The following is a 22,742-nucleotide window of genomic DNA, read 5'->3' as shown; positions in this document are numbered from 1 at the left end:
AGGAAGAAATAGCTTTTGCTTTTGTTTTTTAACCCCCTCCTCCCTCCTCTCTTTCCTCCCCCCAACCCTTTGGAAAGGGAATACTTGCATCTCATCACCTTTCATAGAGCAGTGAATGTTAAAAGACTGTTGTCCTACAGATTTAACGCACTTGTCTCTGGAGTCCCCTTATGTTGTGCAGTGGCCCTGCACATCCCAGCGCTTTTTATTCCCACGCAGAATGGCGGCCTGCTTATATCAGGAAGCTGACCCATTGGCGCTCGCACCAACTTCATGAGTCGTGGTCATGTTAAATCTCAACCCTCACTAAAACTACTACCCCTCCCCACCGCACATTCTGCACCCCTGAGAACACATTGCAAGCTGCAAAGATCATTGTGTCTCTGTAGTTACAGCAGATCTATTTTTTTTTTAAAAAACCATTGACACTTGTGAGCTCTGACAGTCACAGTGAATATCTCCTTTGAAACTAGGCTAACACATTTCTTGAGGGCAAATAGTTTTTATGTAAAGGAAATGAACATGAAATGCTGCACCTGGTGTGTTATTGAATATGTAATGAAATTCAAACTTAATTTTTATGGTGGTACCCAGCTGTAATATTAACACCATGTCCATCTCAAATTTTTCTGCAAAAAAATTAATACGTACATTCTCATTTGTATCTCGGGGGTGTTGGCTGTCTCTGTGACAGGACTTTTCCTTTCTCACCCCTGTCTCTGTCTGTCGACCCTGAATTTCTTGTAAGAAGAACCAGGGTCAAAAGATGGATGGTATACTATTTGGTCTGTTTACGAAGGCTTCTGTTTTCTCTGGTAGGGAACGTGCTTTATCTTTGTTGTGGTCTCTCTGTCCCTCTTTTACTTTTTCAGTTAGTGTGTATGCTGACTAAACTTGCCGTGTGATATTTTGAGTCCTGTATGGAGTGTCTTTACAGTAGGTCTCCACTTTCACTCACTAAGCAGATGTCGAAGAATTTTCAGTTTACTGTGACTGGAACTGTAGTCATGGCTTCATCTTCAGTTTTGGATGGCTGTCTGTGTGGTGTACTGTTTCTTTATTGTCTTTTCTAAAATGGTGGGGGGAGCATGAGGGTGAAAAAGTGTCATTGCACCCTTCTGTTAGTGCTATAAAGTTTCAAAGTAATTTGATTGATTAAGCTACCAGCACACACTGAGGCGTTGAGCTCCAGTAAATCCCGACAAAGAAATCCCAACTCTGGCAGGAAAAAATGCTTTTCTCCAGAGAGAAAAGGATGTCATTTCATATGGCTCGCAACAGTGACATGCCTTTTTGTTCTAAAGGCTGTTATGGCTCCTTAGGGAGCAATTTGGATTTTTTGGGCTCCTCGGAGAACATGACTGCGTGCAAGGACATGCAGTGAGGACGTGCTAACTAATCCAGTCCTTCTCAACCCTGCAGTATTCTTTCTGCTTCTTAGCTTTCTATTAATGAATGTATGCTAACTGTGCTATTCATGCAGCTTGGTGAACTCTACTGGCTGACATAGTAAGCATTGGTTAGTGTGGTTAATGGCCTTTGCTAATGGATTAAGTTAATATTTTCTTGCTGAGCAATAACATTTTGACAAGTTTTTGCATGGTGTAAGTAGCCAAGCAAAAGTTTTTTTTTAATTTGTGGCAGATCCAATGCCTGTTCATCTCTAGAGTAAGAGTTACTGTCCCTCCATTTTAAGTAAAACACTAAAACAGTGAGAATCAGCTGGGAAGGGCCAAGGTTTGATCTGTGCTGAGTTAGCTGGTCTCAGCCAGGTTGGTGTCAGGTGTACAACAATTGGTCTGAAGTTGGGAGGGGAGAGTTGTCTGGGACTCCTCTTTAATGGTCCACTGACCACTGCTGGGAAGCCAATGTGTAAGTGTGCATGTTGAGCAGAGAAATGGATGGGCTTGTACTGTACTTCATAGGTTAATGACATCACTTTCTGAAAAAGATTAGTGCATTAATTGGTACCTATAAATCTATCTGAATACCAGTAGTGCCATCTGAAGCAAGAAGTAAGGTTGGGTGGGAGGAAGATCCTTGCTGGCATTATATTGGTCTTGTTGCCCCTAAATATATAGCAAGGCATCTCCAGAAATCTGAGGGCTTCGGAGAACTGTTTCTTCGGCACTTCCGGATCTCCACTTAATTTCAGACATGCAGGGGAAGTTTTATAAGAATGATGTACACGCACACATCAAAGGTCTTGGGCCTTTTTTTTAAATGCTGCTGTGTCTCCCAAGGGCTGGCCTCATGCAGTCAAGTGGAAGCCAAATGCAAATTAGTGGGTACTCAATAAAACAACTTGCAGTTATAGAACTCTTTTATCGTAGTAAAACCTCCCAAGGTGCTTCATGGGGAGCATAATCAAACAGAATTTGACACTCAGCCATGTGAGATATTAAGGCAGCTGACGGAACATTTGGTCAAAGAGGTTGATTTTTAAGTTGTATCTTAAAAGGAAAGAAGTAGATGCAGTGGTTTAGGGAGGAAATTCCAGAGCTTGGGACCTAGACAGCTAAAAGGCATGGTTGCTAATAGCGAAGCGCTGAAAATTGGTGATGTGCAAGAGGCCAAGGCTGGCTGCCTGGAAGAGCTGTTCGCTGTTTTTTCACAGCTGTTCTTGCAAGTTGCAGCACTTGGCTTACAGCTACCTTTAAGGCAGCAGTATGTGGTGGTCTGGTGGCACTAGTATAGTTCTCCAACAATATGAAAGCCCCTTTTATTTCATTTTAATCGTTTGTTTTGAGTTTTGGTAACCAAGTATCTGTAATCTGCCTCCTGATGTTTGCATCAGGTCTACAGTCAACTGTTTTAAACTCGCTCATGTAAATTACCAAGGAAAGTGAGCTAGTGCATTGCACTGGCAGCCTGTGGACTTGCTAGAGGCTGGCTGAATGAGGGCAGTGTCAGGAGAGGGTTGCCCATCTATTGCTGTGCTGTGACTGATGTGGTTTTTCAAAGGTACCTGATCTCTAGACACTAAACCATTGAATTTTTCCAGAATGTACACCCCTGGCAGAAATGTCAATAAAAGTTCATGATTTATCAGTTTTGTGCATTTACTATGTGTGGTATTTACTTCAGTATATTGCTTTTCTCCCACTAGGCCTCTAATCTTTCTAATGCATTCAGGGTGACAGCATGAAGGATCATGGTTGCCTGCCGCTCCCATAGAATTTTCTCCTGTCAAGGCTTAACATACTGATCTCATGTCCTGTGTGCCCCCTCCTCTACCTAGTTGTGCAAGAGCTGCTGTGTTCTCAATGAATGAATCAATGAAGATTCTGCTGTAGTATGGCAATTCTCTTAACTGTTTTGAGGAACTAAACCACCACCTTCTCAAGGGCGATTAGGGATAGGCAACTTTGTCAGCGATGTTCCCATCCCATGAAAGAATTTTTTTAAAAAACATGGAAAAGGCCAAAATTCTGTGAAGGAAACTTGCAGTGCATTGAAGTTTTATAGGAAAATGACCAGATGTAATTATCTGTTAACCCTTTTATCACCACCTCCTGCTCCCTTGTCCCTATTCCCACTAAACTGCTGACCACCCAGCTTCACTTCCTGGTTCCCGTGTTAGCTGATGGATGGCTAACTGTTCTCTCTTTCTCTCTCCTCAGGTAATAATCATCTCTCCTTTCAAATCTACTGTCATCATCCCTGTCGTTTTAATAAAAAAAAAGCCCCTTGATCCCTCTGTTTCATCTTCAACCAACCTTGAATGTACTGTCGCTTACCAAATCCGTGCCCATCTTTCCCAGACTCCATGTTTGAATCACTCCAATCCAGTTTCTGTCCCTGCCGCACTACCAAACAGCTGTTGTCAGTCACAAATGACATCCTATGTGACCGATAAAGGTAAACTCTTCCTCCTCATCTTGACCTGTCTGCAGCCTTTTGAGAGCTGACCACCGCCTCTGCCTCCCAACACCACTGTCGTCCAGTTGAGTGGGACTGCACTCACCTGGTTCCATTCTTACCTATCCAGTTGTAAGCAAAGAATGACTTTCTTTCACTCTCATGCCATTACCTCCATTGTCTTCCAAGGATCTATCCTTGGTCCCCTCCTATTTCTCATCCATATGCTGCCCCTCAGTAACATCATCTGAATACTGTGTCAGTTGACACGTTTGGTGACTTCACCCAATTTTCTCACCACCACCGCTCAGCCCTGCACTGTTTCCATTGTTTGCTTGTCTGATTTACAGTACTTGAACAGAAATTTCTTTGAATTAAATATTGGGACAATCAAAGCCATTGTTTTCAGTCCATACCACAAAGTCTGCTTCCTAACCACTGACTCTGGCAACTATCTGAGGCTGAACCAGACTGCTTGCAACCTTGGTGTCATATTTGACCCAAAGATGAGCTTCTGACCGCATCCACACCACTACTAGGGCAGTCTATTTCCACCTCCTGTGCCATTGCCAGATTGCCCATTCCGTAGCTCATCTGCTGAAACCCATGCCGTTGTTACCTCCAGACTTGACTATTTCAACATGTTCCTGTCTGGCCTCCCATGTTCTGTCCTCTGCAAACTTGAGGTCATACAAAGCTCTGCCTGTGTCCTAACTTGCACCAAGTCTGTTCACCCATCAACTCGCTGACCTACATTTGGCTCCTGGTTTAGCAAAGCCTTTTTTATATTTAAAAAAAAAAAATCACATTCTTGTTAAATTTCTTCATGTCCGCGCCCTATCTCTAATCTCCTCCAGCACCGCAACCCTCCGATATATCTGCACTTCTCCAATTCTGGTCTCTTGAGAATCCCTGATTTTAATCGCTCCACCATTGGTGGTCATGCCTTCAGCCTAAGCTCTGGAATTTCCTCCCTAAACCCCTCTGTCCCTCTCTATTAGGTTTTAAGCAGCATCTTAAAAATAATCTCTTTGAGCAAACCTTTGGTCATCTACCATAATATCACCTTATGTGGCATGATGTCAAATTTTGTTTGATAACACTCCTGTTAAGTGCCTTGTGACGTTTTATTGTTAAAGGAGCTATAGATACAAGTTGTTGTCAGTTATTTGCTCTTCAACACAGTTGCTTGGAACAGTCCTTTCCAAGGGGCGGCACAGTGGCGCAGTGGTTAGCACCGCAGCCTCACAGCTCCAGGGACCCGGGTTCGATTCCGGGTACTGCCTGTGTGGAGTTTGCAAGTTCTCCCTGTGTCTGCGTGGGTTTTCTCCGGGTGCTCCGGTTTCCTCCCACAAGCCAAAAGACTTGCAGGTTGATAGGTTAATTGGCCATGATAAATTGTCACTAGTATAGGTAGGTGGTAGGGAAATATAGGGACAGGTGGGGATGTTTGTTTGGAATATGGGATTAGTGTAGGATTAGTATAAATGGGTGGTTGATGTTCGGCACAGACTCGGTGGGCCGAAGGGCCTGTTTCAGTGCTGTATCTCTAATCTAATCTAATCTACTGTTCAAAACTGCTTAGTTCAAATTTATCTGAATTCCTTTCTTTTTGCACTATAAATGCTCAGTTTGCCAGTTTTTGTTTCAATTCACTTTTCAAGTGCATAAAGCTACTTTGCCTGGTAAGAAGTATGCTGTATAATGCGACTCGTTTCATCACTTTGCCTCATTCAACTAACTCGCTTAGAAAAACACAATGAATAGTGATCTCCAAAATCTAAGGTCAGCCATAGCTGAACTCTTGAGCCCGAAGATCATGAGTTCAAGCCCCAGTCCAGAGAGTTGAGCACGTGATCTAGGCTGACGCTTAAGTGCGGTACTGAAGGAGTGCTGCACTATTGGAGTCACTGTCGTTTAGAGATGTTAAACTGAGGCCCCCGTCTGCCCCCTTGGATGTAAAGGAACTCTTGGCACTGGAAAAAGAGCAGGGGAGCTCTCCTAGTATCTTGGTTAACATCAATCTCAACCATCATTGCACACAAATTATCTAGTCATTTATTACATTGTATCTTTCTGTGCAAAAAGGGGTTCTTCCCCTTCCCCCCCGTCTCTCCCTCTCTTCCCCCCCCCCCCCAACCCCCACACACATTTTCCTACATTAAAACAGTGAAAATGGAAGTGCTTTGACTGTAAAGCACTTTAGGATGCCTTGGCTCCAATTATGCTATTTCAGTGCAAGTTTGTCCGCTTACTAATGTCATAACATTCAAGGCTATGGGCCAAGTGCTGGCAAATGGGATTAGGTAGATAGGTCAGGTATTTTAATGCATCGGTGCAGACATGATGGGCTGAAGGGCCTCTTCTGCACTATATTATTCTGTGATACAAATGTTCACACTTCGTGCCTTGGCTTCTGAAAGGTGGTGAAAACCACCGAAAGGAGAGCAGTTCTCCTGAATACATACAGACAGACATGATCATCTAGAATGTCAAATGGAGAAATCTGATCACAGTGCCAGAAATCTGAACTGGCAGCCCCAGTTTGAAATTCCTTGAATGAGAAGGAAGACTTAACGTTGTAAAGTGCAAATAGATTCCACTGGGTTGCAAATGAAGCTTTTAACAAAAGATCGCAATGGGTATTGTACGGGGAGGGAATGAATGGAATGAATTTCAATACTGCAATCAGCAGATAGCTTATGTGCAATATATGGAAGATGACCAACTGCTTACTATCTGTGCAGTGCACGCTGAATGCAGTTTCAGCACTGTTCACTTTTAATAGCCATGGATGCAAAGTTTTCTGAGTACAGAATTCACAGCAAAGCCCCATTTATATGAAATTCTTTGAACGATGTATGGCTGATAGAGGCATAACAATTGTTGACAAGGTGTTAACCATGGGTGCATTGTATTAATTTGAATTTCCATAATAATTAAAGCTTGTTATTGCAGACTACTGTGCAAAGTAACAGGAGTTTTGACCTTTTTGAATTTGATTGGAACAGCTGAGACCAAGGCACATATTGTAACAAGTTTTTGAGAACTTCTTTCCTCTGTAAAGAGCAAAGCCATAATCGTCAGTTTTGGTGTCTGTTTTCCTAATATCCAGGAAATGAATGTTGCATTGAAATATAAAGCATACCTCCTGAATTTTTACAACGGTAAAGTTGCATGTGTTTATCCATAATTCAGTATGCTGGCAACTGCTGAAGGGACTTGAATACTGCTTTGTACCTTTTTTGCCTTTGGACAAAGTTGAGACAGCTGAGCAATTGCTCCCCAAGGAAGAGTGTAACTCCTGTCTCACCCTCCCTTCCACTGCAGTCAGTGCAGCTCAATAGATGTCCAGTAAACTAAGGACCAGTGTCATCTGTCTGCCATCGATTCATTTATTAAAACTAATTAAGGAAAAATGAGCTTCCAGCAGAGCCTGGGGACAAGCTCGTTCCTCCTGGGGAATTAGGATGATGGAGGTGTGATGTAGTACTGTGAGCGTCACAGCTGAGAGCATCAATTACCTTCTCAACAAGGGAGGCATTTGTGAAAATGGCTTTTTTTTTCTTTCCCCTTCCTCGCTCTTCTGGAACAAGTTATTAGTGTGAAGTTGTCTTGAGGGGTAGCAGTTCTACTGCTACGCCATCATTAATTTTTAAGGTCGTTAGCAATGTCTGCAGCCTGAGCTGCATTTGGCATTGTTTTTTGATGCCACCCAGTTCCACCGTGACTATGGGGAGAACTGAGCGTGCATGATTATATGTCGACAACGTTTTACATCATTTTTGAAGAGAAATAGTACACTTTTTTTGTTTATTTAAAAAACAAAGCTGTAAACTGGAAGATTTGTTTTTTGCTTGAACTTTTTTGTTTTCTAAAATCCAATTATTGCAATAAGGTTCTTTTTAATTTGGTACGTCAGATTTTATAAACCTTGGAACCATTCCAGAGGCATTTCACTCAAGCGTATGCCTAACTTGAAAATGGGAATGAGTTGAGCATTGCTTGTGGTTGTGCTTTTTTTCAAGTGTATATCTAGGAGTTGGTTCAAATTAAGTTGCACCAAGCCACCTCCTTTTGCAATTTCTATTTTTAATCCAAGTTGGCTGCTGAGCTGAGCTTCATTTTATACTAGAAATATTTTACTCCCAGTGTGTCCCAAGTCTGCAATTTTCTTGTAATTTCCTGCTGGCTGGTTTTAGCATTTACTCTAGTTTGCAACATTAGCGTGGTCGGGAGTAACTCGCATTGACGGGATGGCTTTGCTGTTGCTGAAGTATCGTAGTTTTGAAATATCCATTTTGTCTGCCATGTGCAAAATATTTGAAGTGCTGTGTCAAAATCAGAAAACCTTTTTTTAAGTAATCCTTTCCACTTTTTAAAACAATATTCTCTTCAGGATGGGGGATTTCACTTTATGGCTTTTGAGCATTTTTTTTGGCCACGTTTAGCATAGCCAGCCAAAGTAAAGCTGCTGCAGCACTGCCCCAAACAGTTTTCTTGACCTAAGCCTCCCATTTTCCATGGCGACATTGTGATTCTTCCAGTTTCCAATTTAACCATTCTTTAGGACATTTTTCAATAGCATTTTTTTTTAACTCTGATTCCAGGATATCAGTAAGACTCCAAATTTCTAATACCTGTCTTCCTTCTCTTAGTGTGGTAAGAGCTGTTAACGCTTTCTGGTGTCTGAATCTGTTGTCGGAATGAGGGAGCTTGGTTTAGGAACACGTGCAGTGGGACCCTGTCCATAGATACTGGTCTCCCAAACTCTGAATTTAAAATAGAACTATTGTAAAAGTGACAAGGCTGCCCAAATTGTGGGCACTTAGTGCTGTGTTATCGTGAACTTGCTCCAAGTTCTTTTCTCTCCAAGCCAGGAAAGAAGGGAGACTTTGTCTCATTGGGTTGGGCTGGAGCCAAGCCTAAACCTCATTTCATCTCTTGGTGCTTGGCAGGCTATTTGACTACAGGGGGACATCATAATCCAGCCAAGATCCTGTCCTTGTATCCTATTTTCATGTGCAATTCTAGTGTGAGTTGTTGGATAACATTGGTTTGCACCCCATATCTCCCAAAGGGGTGCAGCAGCTGCTGTGTGGTCCCGATTACTGCCCTGATTAAGTAGTTAACTGGGTTTTAAACATAGAACATTCAGTTCCATATGGCCTACTGCTACCTTTACTTTTAGGCAGTAGAGAGTAGAACTCAGTAAATGTTTAATGAATCTTCGGTTTTCTAATGGGCAAAGATTGATGACAATTTGAAGAGTATTTTAAATGTCTTTTGTTTGTTCACACAGGATTTCATTTGAGTGGAACTGTAACTGAGCTAGCCAGCCAGGGCGAACCTGAGAAAACATACAAAGTTGCCATCAGCTTTGACCGCTGCAAAATTACCTCTGTGACGTGTGGGTGTGGTAACAAGGACATCTTCTACTGTGGCCACGTAGTGGCACTCTCTCTGTACCGGATCCGCAAAGCTCAGCAGGTGGAACTGCGTCTCCCGATCTCCGAAACGTTATCACAGATGAACCGGGATCAGCTGCAAAAGTTTGTCCAGTACCTTATCACAGCCCATCATACGGAGGTGCTTCCAACTGCACAGAAACTGGCTGATGAAATTCTGTCGTCGTGTTCGGAAATTAATCAAGTGCACGGTAAGGAGCAGAGCTGCATACACCAGCAAGTTTGTTCACTCTGATTAGTGCTATTGTGTTGAAATGTTTTTCACTCTATCTTTGTAGAAATGCAAGTAGCACTGAGCTGATGATTTTTGCATGTGTGCTGCGTTCTATTTCACAGTGAATCTAATTGGCACACCTTTCATACAGTAGTTTCCTGCTATTTGTTCTTGGTCTCACTTCGAGGCCAGGAGATGTTTTTTAAACCAATCTGTGTTCATCAGCATGAGGATTTTAGTGTCGGGGAGTGAGATACTTTGATTTTCTCATTTCATGCCCTCATTTGAATGGAATCAGTTGCATCATAGGTAACGTGCAGAAAAAACTCTTTGTACTCCATCTTGAACTCAGGACTCTAAGTGCACCCATGCGTCTTCTCTTTCCACACCAGCCCTCTATTGGCCTCCTGATATTGCATTTTGGGGCAGGTTTGTGATGAACTGGGTTGACACTGCCCAAAATCACACTTTTCTTTTGTAGGATTCTTGGCAAGCATCGATTGAACTACCCCACAGTTTACATCTCTCCTTCGTTTAGCATTCTCATGCATCTATAAACTGTATAATTACTTCAAAGTAGAGTTTATTTTCCAGCACAACCACAATTTCAATGTCTGTATGTGACTTCTGGAACTGAATGTAGACTGCAATTCCAGGTGCAGATACATTAGCAGGAAGCTAATTGGATGCATAAGGGAAAAAGGAATAGAAAGATATGTTGATGGGTTCAGATGAAGTAGGGTGGGAGGAGGTTTGTGTGGACCATAAATACCAGCATGGGCTAATTGGGCTGAATGGTCTGTTTCTGTGCTGTAACAACACCTTGCCTTACTGTAGTGAAATGTCCCAAGGGTTGTTCTCTGAAGCATTGTCAAACAAAATTGATAGGCAAGGAGATATTCGGAATGTCTTGGTCAAAGAGGTAGGTTTTAAGGAGCATCTTAAAGGAGGAGAGGGAAGTGGAAAGTTTGGGGATGGAGTTTCAGAGCTTGGGGCCTAGGCTGCTGAAGTTTTGGCTGCTGATGGTGGAGTGATTAAAATTGGGTGTGCAAGGGGTGTGAATTGTAGAAGAGTTGTATGGTGGAGGAGGTTACAGAGATGGGGAGAAGTGAGGCCATGGAGGAATTTGAAAACCAAGGTGATATTTTTAAAGTTCGGTTGTTGCTGGACCAAGAGCCCATGTAAGTCGGTGAGCACAAGGTGATGGGTGAATAGGACTTGGTACGAGTTAGGATAAGGGCAACAGATTTTTGAAGAAGCTCACCTTTACAAAGGTAAACTGTGGAAGGCCGGACAGGAGAGCATTGGAATTAGTCAAGTCTAGAGTTATTTTTGAAGTGTGGCGACTGTGTAGATAAGTGTGCCAGCTGTGTTTGGGGCAGTAACATTCCACAAATGGCAGTGAAATGAATGACCCCTTGTTTGCTTTGTGGAGGAGTGTTGGCCAGGCCACTGGGTAAAAAAACCTACCTGTCCCTTTTGAGTATTCTCATGGGATTTTTAGCACCTGCCTACATAAGCAATGGGAGACCAGTTTAATGTCTCATGCAGAGCATTCTCTCAGTATTGAGTCGGCCTAGTTTGTTTTGTTTTACTTTTATGCGTATGACCTTTTACATTTAATGCAGCTAAGCGGTCTGCTCTATATAAACTATTTCTGATCCAAGGCTGGCATTCCGATAGCAAACCACTTCCCATCCATTCCCTGCTCTAAAAGTGGTCCAATTATCTGTCATGTGGTTACCGCATGCGACAGTGGATCGGCAGTAAGACTTCACAGCAGAGGGAGGACATTTTAAAATTCTCATCAAACTTGTGTAAAATATTTTGTATATTAAATGTGGGACACCTTTTACATGGCAAGCAGCTTTGCCAATATGCCAATATTGATCAGAATATACTGTTTGGAATGGCTAAGTTGTCCTTTGGGAGGGGGGGGGTGGTGAAGGGGGTCAGGGGGTGTGATGCAGGGAGGTTCTGGGCAGTAACCTACCACACTGGGACTTGGCCAGCTGAAAGGATGGTCAGTGTCTATTCAGTAGACCTTTCCAGTATCGTCTTGCAAGGCTTTTGCCGTTCACTGCATTCTTCTGCCAAGGAGGCCTGATTTGCACTGTACTTGAGTATTTTTTTTACTCATTTGAAATGGAAATGGCTGGTGGTTTCATTACCTATAATTACAAAGGACAATAATTGTGATTAAGATGCGTCTAAAAACCATAAAAAGATCATTCATATTTTTGTTGTCAATCCATCCCCGTATTGCTTTGGCCCTGTTGGGTGTTGAAAGTGCTAAATGTTGCTCTGAATACAGTGTATGAAGCAGATGGTGAGCGAGTGCCGGGTAGATGCAGTATTTGTTTTTACACAGGGGAGCGGAGGGGAATAAGGAGGTCAGATGATTCCATTATATACCACATAAAATGTTTTGGCAATGTTTCTTATCCTCACTCATTGTTTTTTTTTTTGCCATCTGTTTTGATGCTGTTAGAAACAAAACAAAACTATAGCAGGCAGCTTACTTTTTACAGTAATTTATTCCGCCCAAGCCAAGGAATGTACTAGCTCACTTGTAAATGACTGCATGCACCACACAGCACCCTATCATTGGTACCTCCTCCAGGACTATTCCTCATGTATAGGTCAGTACAATGAGTGTTAGCAGACTGTTTTGTTTGTTCATCTGGAGAGGGAGTCATTATTTAACCTGGTTGTTATCCGTCATCAATTATATGCACACTTTCCAGCAAAGATCAGTGGATGGTGATTGGGAGCAAGAACTATATTTTTTGTTTTAGTATCATTCATTCATAGGCTGTCATTGAGAAGATGGTAGTGAGCCACTGCAGTCCTTGTTTATGTACACCCACAGTGCTATTAGGTTGGTAGTTCCAAGGTTTTGAACCAGTAACGAGAAAGGAACAATGATTACATTTCCAAGTTGGGATGGTTTGTAACTTGTAGGTGGTGGTGTTCCCATAGGTCTGCTGCCCTTGTTCTTCTAGGTAGAGGTCACTGGTTTGGGAGCTGTTGTCGAAGGAGTCTTGGCAAGTTGCTGCAGTGCATCTTGTGGATGGTACACACTGCTGCCACTGTGTGCTGGTGGGGGAGAGAATGAATAGCACCCCACCCATGATCTTAAGCAATCAAGGCTGCTTTGTGCTGGATGGTGTGAAGCTACTTCAGTAGAGTTGGAGCTGTCCTCTTCCAGGCAAGTGGAGAATATTCCATTGTAATTTTGACTTGTGCCTTTGTGGATGGTGGAAAGGCTTTGGGGAGTCAGGAGATGAGTTGTTCACTGCAGAATTCCCAGCTCTTGGAGCAACAGTATATATGTGACTGGTCCAGTTACGTTTCTGGTCAATAGTGACCCCTCTGATTTAGAGAATTCAGCAATTTAGTTCTCTGGTACTGTGATCCAATTCCTGCCCTGGTTTCAGTCTGTCATTCCTGTTTTACTAATCATTGTACCAAAACATTCTGAATATTTAATACAAACAGGCATTTTACTATATAATCTTTAAGCAAATTCTTAACTGTGCCTTAACTTATGCAAAGTTTATTCAAGTCTCAATTGTTTCCTTTTTGTGTCCTTCATTTGCTAGCACTGGGTATGAAGCCTATGTTTAACCACTTTATTGCAGAGCTGGTGTCGAAATAGGCTATCCACTTGCATTCCAGCCTGCAGCCGCATATAGTGTCCCCTGGATAAGGGGCTCACAAGACCATAATGTGTTGCGCTGTTGGTATGGCCTGAGCCTAGGCTCTGACCTTTTTAAATATGGAGTTTGGCAATGCAACCACCTCGCATTCAGGTCAGCTTTGTACTGCAGTACCTCCTGAATTTGTACTGATCAAAGGTGTGCTACAGTTCCAAAATTCCCTAAATTTGGGGAAGTTTCCATTTGATTGAATAAAAGGAGGGACATTGGTTATTTTCCAAAAAAGGAGGGAGAGAGAAAGCAGGAAACTACAGGCCATTTAGCTTAACATCTGTCATAGGGAAAATATTAGTAGTTGTTCAAGACGTTCTAGCAGGGATACTTAGAAAAATTCAAGGTAATTGGGCAGCGTCAACATGGTTTTGTGAAAGGGAAACCATGTTTAACCAATTTATTGGAGTACTTTGAGGGAGTTACATGTGCTGTGAATAAAGGGGAACTTGTGGAAGTACTGTATTTAAATAAGGTGCCACATCCAAGGTTATTACAGAAAAAAGCTCATTGTGTCGGGGGTAACATATTGGCATGGATAGAAGATTGGCTGGCTAACAGGGAACAGTAGGCATAAATGGGTCATTTTCTGGTTGGCAAGATACAACGAGTGGTGTGATTAGTGTTGGGGCCTCAACTTTTTATAATTTATATAAATGACTTGGATGAAGGGACCGAAGGTATGGTTATTTAAATTTGCTCATGATACAAAGATAGGTGGGAAAGTAAGTTGTGAAGAGGACATAAGGAGGCTACAAAGGAATATAGATAGGTTAAGTGAGTGGGCAAAGATCTGGCAAATGGAGTATAATGTGGGAAAATGTGAAATTGTCCATTTTGGCAGGAAGAATAAAAGAGCATAAATAAAAGCAAAATACTGCGGATGCTGGAAATCTGAAACAAAAACAAGAAATGCTGGAATCACTCAGCAGGTCTGGCAGCATCTGTGGAAAGAGAAGCAGAGTTAACGTTTCGGGTCAGTGACCCTTCTTCGGAACTCCGAAGAAGGGTCACTGACCCGAAACGTTAACTCTGCTTCTCTTTCCACAGATGCTGCCAGACCTGCTGAGTGATTCCAGAATAAAAGAGCATATTATCTAAATGATGAGTGATTGCAGAGCTCTGAGATGCAGAGGGATCTGGGTGTCCTTGTGCATGAATCACAAAAGGTTAGTATCCCTGTTCAGGTAATTAGGAAAGCTAACAGAATGCTGTCGTTTATTGTGAGGGGAATTAAATACAAAAATGGGGAGATTATGCTTCAGCTATACAGGGCATTGGCGAGACCACATGTGGAGTACTGTGTACGGTATTGGTCTCATTTAAGGAAGGATGTAAATGCGTTGGAAGCAGTTCAGAGTAGACTTACTGGACTAATACCTGGAATGGACTGGTTGCTTTATGAGGAAAGGTTGGACAGGCTAGGCTTGTATCCCCTGGAGTTCAGAAGAGTAAGAGGCGACCTGATTGAAGCATATAAGATTTTGAGGGGTCTTGACTGGGTGGATATGGAAAGGATGTTTCCCCATGTGGGAGAATCTAGAACTAGGGGTCACTGTTTTAAAAATAAGGGGTCGTCCATTTAAGACATGGATGAGAAATTTTTTTCTCTGCAGGTTGAGTGTCTTTGGAACACGCTCTTCCTCAAAAGGTGGTGGAAGCAGTCTTTGAATATATTTAAGGCAGAGGTAGATTCTTTATAAGGGGATGAAAGGTTATGGGGGGGTGGGGGGGTAGGCGGGAATGTGGAGTTGAGGTTATAATCAGATCAGCCATGATTTTGAATGGCGGAGTAGGCTTGAGGGGGCCAAGTGGCCTACTGCTGCTCCTAACTTATATATAATACATTAGACTCTGCCCTAATCCAGTTGCCTGAATTTCCATAGCTCAGCTTTGTTGTTTCCAGTGGAGATATAAACCAGATTTACACCCAGTTTGGGTCAGCAATTGGCATAGTCTGATTTTTAAAAGTCTTAATCTGTCTTTCTTCCTTCTTGTGTATAATGGGATTCCACTCTGTGCCTGTGTTTCTAGTTGTTTCTGCAGAGGCCAAGCTGCACCTTTTAATAAATTCTTTCCATATTGCATTACAGGTGCTCCTGATCCCACAGCAGGTGCAAGTATAGATGATGAGAACTGCTGGCATCTAGATGAAGAACAGGTACAGGAGCAGGTGAAGGTGCTGTTGTCTATCAGTGGGTACTATGGAGCTAGCAAGCAACTGCACTCCATGTTTGCTAAAGTAAGTACCCACAATACGAACTTGACAAGCTCCTCCTACAATTGTATAGTGTTAGGATCTGTTGCTTCTATAATACACACGGATCCTTATCAGCCTACCCCAAGCGTTTTTGAAAGCGATATCCTTGTAAGCTTTCTATTTCTTGGTGGATTAATTTTTCCTAACACTTCAACAGTCATTCATTGTGTCTGAGTCTGTGATATCACCTGTCATGCCATTTGTCATTACTGACCAGTCTTCTCACCTTGGGCAGTTTTCCTCCTGACTTTATGATGACCATTTTTCATTAAACAAATTGTTTGGGATAGGGAGGAGTGGGAGCGATGGAGGTACTTTATGCAGACTGTGTTCTCTGGAATATAAATGGCTGCAATTAGAGTTGTGACTTGTAGTGTACTTGTCCCAGCATTTGCATGCTTTTTGTTTAAAGAAACACAATTCAAAACAAAAAGTGTTCTCAGGTGGTAACTCGTGCTCTGGTACAGTTCCACATGTACAGACTGCTCTCTGGCAGCTTCAGTGTGACCATTTTGTCTCCCTGACAATAGACAGTGAATGACGAGCTGTCAGCCAGATCCCATCCTTGCTGATTATCCACATACACTCCATTAGGAATTGCTGGGAGCAGGGCTCTTCTCTAAAACTCTTCCTAGCCTTCATTGCTGAGGCTAATTGTAATGGCCTTGCGCTATTGATGAGATCAGCTAATTTAACAAATTGGAGATTCAACCTGGGATCATTTTTCTGGTTTGTCAAGCTCCACACTGGCCAGCTTCAGGTACTGCATGCAGGTTTAATTCACCCCCATGGCGATCTATTATTTTTAATACCAAATTGTTAATTGCCTGTGTTTATTGTAGAGGCTTTTGTAGCATCGCTATTAAATTTGTACAGCTTCAGCAATTTCTTTCCTTGCATGACAGGTGCGGGAGATGCTCCGGATGCGGGACTCCAACGGGGCTCGTATGTTGACACTAATGACTGAGCAGTTTATGGAAGACCCACGCCTCTCTCTGTGGAGACAACAGGGGACGGGAATGACCGATAAATGCCGAGAGCTGTGGGATGAGTTAGGTAACGGCTGCTGTTTGTGCCTCGTACTAAAAATGCACAGCTTCTTTAGACAGCTCATTTTGCTTATCTACCCAAGTTGGCCCTTATAGCCTGGCTTCATTTATTTTACTGGGGGTCATTTTTGCAGATGCAGTTTTGTACTTGGAGGATGTTTCTGCCTCAGACTGAAATCTTATTACTGGATTGACTGGAGCTGCAGTGGGATTATTTTGTACATTATGTTCATATAGTTTTAACTTTGGGTAGTCATTAAGCAAAGTTTGTTTTTACTATTTTTTTTCCCCAATTTTTCTTTTGGCTTGGCCTGCTCTGTATTGGCTAAAACTGCACTAACTTGCCGATGAAAACAGAAAATACTAGAAGTACTCAGAGGTCCAGCTGCATCTGTAGACAAACAGTTAGTGGCGGAAATTCTTAACATGGGCGAGCATGTGGGGCTGTCTGCAGATGGGTGGGGGGTCTAAATGGGGAAAAATTCCAAGTGTATCATGAAGCTGCCTCCAAAACTAATGCCTTCTGGGTCTTACTGAAGCAGAACAATGGACGGGCGGGCAGCCCACCTGCGTCCAGAGGGTAGGTTGGCAATTTAATTGTTCTTGAACCTGAAAGCCTCTGAGTTAGCCTGCTTCACGGGTCTTGCTCTGATTCCCTTGCCTCGGAAATCTGGCAGCTGGAGCGAGGTGAGGACAGCTTGGGGGAGGAGGTAAATGCCTTTACGGCACTCCTGGGCCAGGAGGAGCAATAGTACTTGCTGGCTGGCACCCCCTGCCCCCCAAGCACCCCACATTTAGATACCCCCACCCCTGGGATCAGACGAACCTGGTCTTATGGCCTGTGCTGGAATGCTCCCTGCCCAACTAGAAGCCAAGCCTGTCTGTCATGTTTCCTGCCTGGAAGTCGGCCTTTCAGGGCCAAAAAGATGCACTCTGTGGATTTAAAACTCCAGCGTGTGGGGAAACCACATCCGAAACTCTACCTCCTCCCCGCAGTCATGCTGTATTATGCAACCCGCCCCATAAATCTCCAGGCCAGACTAACTCCTTTTCAACTAGCAACCTTTGGCTTCCAGTTGCATTTTTGCATAAGAAACATTCAGTAAATATAATGTACAGATCAGTGGAACTTTTGTACACTGGCCAGTATCTAATTTAATATAATTCATTTAATATAAATTTTATGTAGCACCTTTCACATCTCAAAGTGCTTCCCAACCACTGAAGTATGCTCGCTGTGGTGTAGGGTACTGAAGGTACTCCCTGCTTCTCTAAAGTGCCATAGGATTTTCATGCTGACCTGGAAAGACAAGTTTGGGTTTACTGGTTTTAGACATAGAGCGGGCATGTCTGATGTGTTTATTTCCACATTGATATAGACTTGATAAGCCAAATGGCCCATTTCTCTTTTGCTGCAATATGCTGCACTGAAGTGTTCAGGTCTCAGTGGGGTATGACCCCACAACTTCCTTGTATGATGCAAGAATATTCCCAACTGAGCCCGACTAACAAAAACAGATGGATGAGGTACGTCCTATAATTAGGATGATCCTAGTCATCTTGCATTAATATGTACCCACAGTTATGGTTAAAGGCAATGTCTGATTTTATTAATCCTGTTCAACTGCAAGTACAGTACCAATGGGAAAGCATCCAATATTTAAAGAAAACACAAGGCATCCTTTATTCAAGCTCCTTGTTTATGGACATGGGGTAAATAGTATTTCACAAATTGAAGATATTAATTACAGGAAGATTAGAAAAATAATTTTCTACCCAGAAAATGTTTAGTATGCAGGGCCATGAACTATTGAAACAGAGTCTCTATTCTTTTAGAAGAGGGTTAATTACTTATGGAAGAGCAATATTAAAGGGTATGGGCAATGAATAATAGTTGGAGCTCAAACATTGATATAGGCTTGATAAGCCAAATGGCCCATTTCTCTTTTGCTGCAATATGCTTTGGTACCCATTATTAGCATAAAGCACTGGGTTTAATTTTGTGTCCACGCTAAACTACCTCTGCATTGCACCAACAGCATGGCTTAATTTCACCTCTCAGAAGCATTTGCTGTACCAGTGTGAGATTTTCCACTTCAGAGTATCCTTGTGTTTTTGATCAAGGCTCTTTGCATGTCAGTTTGTGTCAAATCGTGGGGGTTCTTTATGCTGCCCACCCACCTTTTATAAAGTCTAGAATTAAAAAAACTGCTTGATTCTCATTTCATGTAGCAACCAGCAGGGTCAAGTTCTTCTCGGGGGAGAAGGCTGTTGTACGGACTACATTTTTATTTTTGGCAGGGGCGCGGGGAGAAACGGAGAGAGAATGGCAACATAAACGTTACTCTTTCTTTCTTGCTTTTACATTCAGACTGTGAAAGCTGATCTTTATAGATAGTTGGGCTCTACCCTGCAGAGACCCACAACGAACACGCAAGGCTAGCTCCTTGCTCTTGGGTGATTTTGGAACTGGCTCACACATCTGTCCAGCAAGCCCATGAACATAGTTCTGTTGGAACAGCATGCCACTATTCCGTGGGCCTTGGACTTGTTTACACTATGGAGTTCAGTCACCAGAGATGGACCTCACCCCACCCCACTTCATACGTACAGCCATTGACACACCTAATATTAAGTGCAAAAGTGTTTCTTTGGTCACTGGCACTTGGTTATTTCAATGCAAGGTAGGAGGGAAGCTGAATCATTCAGGCCTTAATCTGCCAGTAATATGAGCCCCTGAAATACAGCTGAGCTTTCTGCCTCCTTTTCGATATTAATCTGGCATCACTTGGGGCACTACATATATCAAACACTAAATTGGTTTCAACAAGTGAAACTAATTGTGGTCTTCCAGGTTTTGAAGAATCATCTGTGTCTTGCACTGCTGATATCCTTCTGTGCCCCTATCACCCACCCCAAACCCACTTCCTGGCTAAATATTAGGTTTTTGTTTTTGCCATCCATAGCCAGTTCTGGCTGATCCACTTGAAGTGCTACCTAGTCTCACTGTCTTCTGTTAAAACTGCCTGCTAGTTCAAGATCCTGCTGAAGAGCAAAGATAATTCCCAGTTTTCTACTCTACTCTTCTCTCGCCTGTCCCCTCCACACTCATTTTCAACAAATGTGAGGAGCTTATGGACTTTGTCAGTAGGATTAAGACCATCTACTCAGCTGCCCCTTGTTGCTTCGTCCTCTCCCTTGCCCTGCCCGAGCACAGAACCCATGCCTTCCTCTAGTTTCTCTCCCAGCTCCCCCTTATGTGCCTCTGAGCTGGTGAGTGCCAGTCCCACAAAAATGCTGACCATTCAACTTTCCTTCAAGGCCTACAAGTAAATGGTTCCTTCTCAGGTGTTACCCTCTTTCAAAAACTTCCTTCAACCATCTCTTCTCAATCAACCTTTCATTTCTTACAAACTAGAACCCCATTCAATTCTGAGCTGAGCTTCCAACCCAATATCCTTTTCTGTCGCAAGGACAGTGGGAGAGTGGCATATTGGTGATCTCCCAGTAATCCAGAGGCCCAGGCTAATGCTCTGGCAACATCGGTACAAATCCCACCACAGCAGCTGGTGGAATTGAAATTCAATTAATCAAATTCAATTAATGGATAAAAATCTGGAATTACAAGTTAGTCTCAGCAATGGTGCAATGAAGCTATCATCAATTTGCCGTTTAAAAAAAAAAAAATCTGGTTCACTAATGTCTTTAGGGAAGGAAATCTGCTGTCCTTATCTGGTCTGGCCTACATGTGACACCAGCCCTACAGCAATGTGGTTGACTCTTAATTGCCCTCTAAAATGGCCTAGCAAGCCACATAGTTGTCGAGGGCAATTACGGATGGGCAATAAAGGCTGGCCTTTTCAGTGATGCCCATATCCCATGAAAGAATTTTTAAAAAAACTTCCACCTCTAACATACAGCCTTCCTGCTGCTTAAACCTGTGCTTTTTGTCACCTACAGTCTCTACCATTCTACTTTTTCAACATGTGGCTTGCAAATCAAAATGAAAACCTTCTAAATTGTTTTCCAAGGAACCTCTTAGAAAAGCCTGTTCGCCATGTTTGAAATGACTGATTGCAGATTCAACAAGCACCTGGCAAAGGAGCTAATCTATAATTTAACTCTGTCTGCATATGTAATCAAAGTTGCAAGAGCTATTTTGTATTTGGACTGTGCCCACTGGTCCGTGAGATTAGGCCAGCCACATAGTTGCTCTCATTGGATGCCTGTGAAATGGACTAGTCTCTGTCTATTTTTGATTTTAGCTCTGTCAGTTCAGTGTGTGTGGACAGTTTCGCTGAGGCCACTGTACTAAGATTATAAAGGAAAAATGGAATGTTGGAAATCCAGGAGAAAATGCAGTTCTTTTGGAGGTTCTTATTTCAAGTAGTATCTCTCAGCTTATTTGAGGTGTGCATTTTCTGTTGTAGTGGAGGCTTTAATTCTCGAATCATAACATATGAATTAAGATGAGCACATGGGCTGACCTAATGCTTCAGCTGGTTTAAAGCAGTGAGGCCTTAGAAACTGGAGCCTGCACTGCAATTAACTCCTGCTTTTGGGATGGGAGGCCTTTAGCCCAGGTTCCTGCTGCCGATCACTGTCCTGTTGGGGATGCATGTGCGCAGAGGTCCGATGCAAAGTTGATCTGGCTGAACTGCGATGCCTATTGTAGTCAAATAGGCGAGCACTTTGACTAAGAATCACAGAATTGTTACAGCACAGATGAAGGCCGTTTGGCCCATCGCACCTGTGCTGGCTCTCAGTGAGCAATTCACTTGGTGCCATTTCCCTATCTTCTCCCCATAACCCTGTACATTCTTTTACCTGCATGAGTTAAAAGAATGGTGAAGCTATTCAACTTGTCTTCATAGTGTTCCTCTAATCGATGAAGAGCAAGGAGTGTAGACCCTTTATTTCTGATTTTCGGCCCTGTAAGACTCCTGGCTGGAAAAGTTTTCAATGCAATTTAAGGGTTGGTGATGGACTGGAGTGATCTTGAGTAAATGTGGCGAGTGTTTTTTAAGCTATTGGGCAATATTTTAGTTTTACATTTTTGTAAATTTTTTTTTTACAGGAAACCAAAAAATTCCCTCAAACTTCAATTTAACTTTTGGATATAATTTCACCTCTTGCCATTGAAGCAAGTTTTCTCCCCCACTTTGACCTATCCCCAGTTTGCTTTTGCGTGTCTCCTGGCACTGTTGTGTGTTGTCTCGAGGGAGGTGATTGAGAATATGAGCCAGGCATGAGGAGATTCATCAGCAGCCTATTCTGAAGTGCATTTACAACTCCACTCCGCTCCACTCTTACCCACGCCCCATGTGGGAATGCCTGGCCTCAGCTTGCCAACTCCCCCCTGACAGCACCGGAGATTAGGAAACGAGAATTTTTTTTTTTACTGCCTGTCTCTTGCTTCATTACTTTGATTTCTCAGTTCTGGAATGTGCATATTCTTGGAATCCAAAGTCTTTCCAAATTCAGACTGGCTGCAGTTCCTTTTAACCTGGCACACTTTGTGCTTTACATACCTGTCTAGTGATTATTTATTTCTCCCCAGTTCCGTTTTTGCTCTGGTTAGGCATCCACAATCTGTCTGTCTCTGTTTCCAGGCGTCTAATCAGGGTAAGGTAATCCTTTCCATGATGGTAGATGCAACTAACAAAGCTAATTAGTTTAAAAAATATATTTGTGCATTGACTCTCCCGTTGATAAATTTATCTGCTTTTTGTAAATGTGCTGATGCCTCACTTAGTACCATTCCACGTGCTTTCCATGTTGCAGGTACAAGCATATTGCAACTAACAGTGAAATGCAGAGTTTTATGAAAAAGACTTGTTCAGAAAGGGCAAAGTGCTTGCGAGTGTAGTCATTGTTGTAATGTAGGAAACTGAGCAGCCAGGTAATGCACAGCAAGCTCTCTCAAACAGCAGTGAGGTGATAACCAGAATAAGATGGTTTTTTAATTGATGTTGGTTGAGAGGTAAATATTTGCCAGGAACCCAGGGAGAACTCTTCTTCGAAATAGAGCTATGGGATCTTTTACATCCATCTGAGAGAACAGACTGGGCCTTGATTTTAAAGTTTCCTCCAAAAGATGGCACTTCTGAATGCAGCATTCCTTCAATTCAGAACTGGAGGGTCAGCCTAGATTTTGTGTTCAGGTGGGTCCACTGT

The 22,742-nt window shown here is 42.7% G+C and overlaps 1 protein-coding gene across 1 annotated transcript in view; it reads left to right on the top strand.

Annotated features, from left to right (window-relative positions):
- The window catches only part of LOC137355689 (zinc finger SWIM domain-containing protein 5-like), an 84,988-nt gene that overhangs the window by 36,735 nt on the left and 25,511 nt on the right, over nucleotides 1-22,742 (top strand). The window contains exons 3-5 of the mRNA XM_068021119.1: nucleotides 9,164-9,520; nucleotides 15,350-15,498; nucleotides 16,422-16,572. Coding sequence (XP_067877220.1) covers nucleotides 9,164-9,520; nucleotides 15,350-15,498; nucleotides 16,422-16,572 — 657 coding nt within the window. The remainder of the gene's footprint in view (nucleotides 1-9,163; nucleotides 9,521-15,349; nucleotides 15,499-16,421; nucleotides 16,573-22,742) is intronic.

The sequence above is a fragment of the Heterodontus francisci genome, chromosome 43 (genome assembly GCF_036365525.1).
Source record: "Heterodontus francisci isolate sHetFra1 chromosome 43, sHetFra1.hap1, whole genome shotgun sequence".
In the NCBI taxonomy this organism is placed as follows: Eukaryota; Metazoa; Chordata; class Chondrichthyes; order Heterodontiformes; family Heterodontidae; genus Heterodontus; species Heterodontus francisci.
This window is presented reverse-complemented; position numbering and strand designations above follow the sequence as displayed.